The sequence below is a fragment of the Quercus lobata genome, chromosome 10 (genome assembly GCF_001633185.2).
Source record: "Quercus lobata isolate SW786 chromosome 10, ValleyOak3.0 Primary Assembly, whole genome shotgun sequence".
Taxonomy (NCBI): domain Eukaryota; kingdom Viridiplantae; phylum Streptophyta; class Magnoliopsida; order Fagales; family Fagaceae; genus Quercus; species Quercus lobata.
Genome location: NC_044913.1, coordinates 52,249,821 through 52,252,753, shown reverse-complemented (window position 1 = coordinate 52,252,753; position 2,933 = coordinate 52,249,821). Strand labels below are relative to the sequence as shown.

The 2,933-nt window shown below is 33.9% G+C and overlaps 1 protein-coding gene across 1 annotated transcript; it reads left to right on the top strand.

Annotated features, from left to right (window-relative positions):
- Nucleotides 1-627: 627 nt before the first annotated feature.
- On the top strand, nucleotides 628-2,933 carry LOC115964937 (uncharacterized protein At2g29880-like). Its single transcript, XM_031084162.1, has 4 exons — nucleotides 628-716; nucleotides 827-876; nucleotides 1,913-2,239; nucleotides 2,340-2,933. Exons 3-4 carry the CDS (start codon nucleotides 1,913-1,915, stop codon nucleotides 2,931-2,933), a joined length of 921 nt encoding a protein of 306 aa, XP_030940022.1. The 5' UTR covers nucleotides 628-716; nucleotides 827-876.

The window sequence follows — 2,933 nt, the reverse complement described above, 5'->3', positions numbered from 1 at the left end:
ATAAATTTGAAACTTTTACATATGAAAATTTTGATGGGCATGGTGTACATGGGTTTTTTTTGTTTTTTTTTTTTTTTCCTCTTCTAAAGATGTGGTAGTCGGAATTGGGATTGTGGGAAGGTTTTTATTTTTTATTTTTTGGATGGGAACAGTGGGTTGTTGGGGTGTTCCAATCCTATTTTATAAGTAATGTTTAGAGTTAAAAAGATGTAGCTTTACCAAATTATTTTTTAGTTGTGTCTATTTAAATCTAGGAAAATAGGGGTATTTTAGAACCCAAAATAAAAAATAAAAAATAAATCTAGTTCAAACAAGAGAAGCTCATTAAATAATAGTATAAATTATAAGTGGTAAGTTGGTTCTAATTAAAAATCAACAACTCAAATTACTTTTTTACCAATTAATAACAAACTGTCACTTGAAATTTGTTACAAAAATATTGTAAAAATGTTATGAAAACATAACATTTCTCTATTCTTCACCCAACACAAGCTAGAAAACATAAAACTGAAGTGAAAGACACTTACCAAACAGGCGCGCAGTTGAATACTGTTTTATGTTTTTGAATTTTGAAAAAATAAAATGGAACCCATCACTTGTTTGGCTGCCAAACAAGTGCACCTGTTTTCTGTTTTCAATTTTACTCCTTATAAATCACCCAAATCAAAGCAAAGGAAACCCTACTTGGTGTCGAAGCTCACTCAGTCGCCAAAAAGGTTTTTAACCTCTCTCTCTCTCTCTTTCTCTCAAACACGCCATAAAATTTGATAAAATTATTGGTGGTTTGATTTTTTTTTTTTCTTTTGTTTTTCTTTGTATGATATAGTAGGGTCATTGGTGGATCTGCAGTGATTTCTGAACTTCAAGCCGTACAAGGTGATCATGGGTATTGAGTTTCTGGGTTTTCTGTCTTAAATCTGACATTATATTTATAGGTTTCATTTCCTCATATACATAGAAACAGGGTAAACAGACATGAATCCCCGTCTGGGTTTAACATTGTTTTGCTTGTAGATACATTATTTTGTGGTTATATTTGAGATTTTGGGGTGCATGAGTTTCTGGGATATGTTTAACTTAACTCTCAATGTTAATTTTATATGCTCATAATTTTGATGTAATTTCCACTGATATATTTAATTACGTAACTTATTTCCTGTTTAGCAAAAAAAAAAAAATGTAACTTATCTCCATGAGACAGAAAGTGTAAGAGATACTCATGAAGAGTTTATACAAGATAGAGAAAGTTTGAATCGTTCTTAATTTTTGAGCATTAACACAAAGTGTTCTTTAAGGGCTACAGGATGGGTTGAAAATATTTGAAGAATTTCATAGTTAATTTGTTTGTTCTGTTGTGAAACCTGAAATTATGATGATCTTAGATCACATTGTGAAACCTGAAATGTATGTCAATGCATGCACCAAACTGAAATAAGAGATTCACAAATATTTAGTTGTGGGTTTCAAGAGAACAAACACAATTGAAACAGCCACATTAAATTTTGTATTATGGTGGATGGGATAAAGCTTGACTTGCAATTGAAGTTGTAGATTGGGTAGTGTGATTGAATCTCATGTTCAATGGAAATTTTTACAATTTAGTAATGCTAATTGATGCTTGGATGAAGGAAGAAATAGATTTATAATGGCAAGTAAAGGACGATGTTGTATCAGCTATAACTTATAATTAACTTTTTCCGGTGCATATGGGTTGGAAAACTTGTAGTATGGTCAATGAAGTGTGTGTATGCTTGGAATAAATGCTGAATATAATTGGTTCATGCTTATGTATGGTTTCAGGTCATATGCATGCAACAATGTGATAACCATCTTATTATTTTGCCATTCTATATATCTTGGGTTCTATATTGCATATTGTTCAGTTGAGGCTAATGTGAATGATCTTCAATAGATGGCACATGAATTGAATGAGGCGGAAGACCTCAAACTATGGCCTACTGCGATTGAAAAGTTGTTTATAGATATTATGGTCGAAGAACAAGCGAAAGGGAACATGAAAACTGGTGTTTTTAAGAAGAGAACTTGGACAAAAATTCGAAATGAACTCAATGCACGAGCTAATCGGTGCTTTGTCATGCAACAACTTGAGACAAAATTTGATAGGCTCAGAACAAAACACGAGGCCATTTATCAAGATTTACGAAATACTGGAATGGGTTGGGATTTTAAGACAAACACGGTTATTGCCAGTGATGAAGTTTGGGCAGATGTACTTGCGGTTAGTGTTTTATTTGTACAATTGCATTAGCAGTCTTTTCTTGGTGTTTGCCATATACTATGCTACATGTGTTTCACATATTTATGTTGCTTGTTGGTAGGAAAATCCCAAGGCCAAGGACTTTTGGAAAAACAGATGTGAACACTATCATTTGCTAAGAATACTGTTCAACAAAATTACTGCCACCGGTTTCTTCCAAATTTCCTCAAACCAAGCAGCTCCAAATAGTGATGAAGAGCGTGAGCTAGATAAGAAGTTTCGCAATGCTGGATTACATGCTGACCTGGATGATGATAGTGATGATGACACAAACAATGTCCCAAGGGGTCATGAGCACACCACACGTGGTAAGAAACGTCCAATGCAACAAGAATGGTCTAAGGGGAAGAAGACTGCTAAGAAAATGGATGAACTTACACATGGACTCCGGGACTATACTGAACTATGTAGGGCAAGGTTACAAGCTAGGCAGGCTAAGGCTAGCACTAAGAAATCTAGTAAATCTGTCACCACCGATGATAAGTTTTCTCTTGAGAAAGCTTTTGGGATGCTCAATGAGTACACAGACCTGGATGATGATACCTATTTTAAGGTACAAGAGGAACTCTGTAATTTGAATAGTAGAATTGTCTTCATTACAATGCCAGATAAAAGGAAGAAAACATGGATGGAGTTTATTGCAAAAAGAATCTGA

Bases quoted from the DNA above. Each gene is read 5' to 3' on its own strand.
- LOC115964937 (XM_031084162.1), top strand. From the start codon at position 1,913: ATGGCACATGAATTGAATGAGGCGGAAGACCTCAAACTATGGCCTACT. The intron at 2,240-2,339 runs GTTAGTGTTTTA...GCTTGTTGGTAG, and splicing joins TTTGGGCAGATGTACTTGCG to GAAAATCCCAAGGCCAAGGA.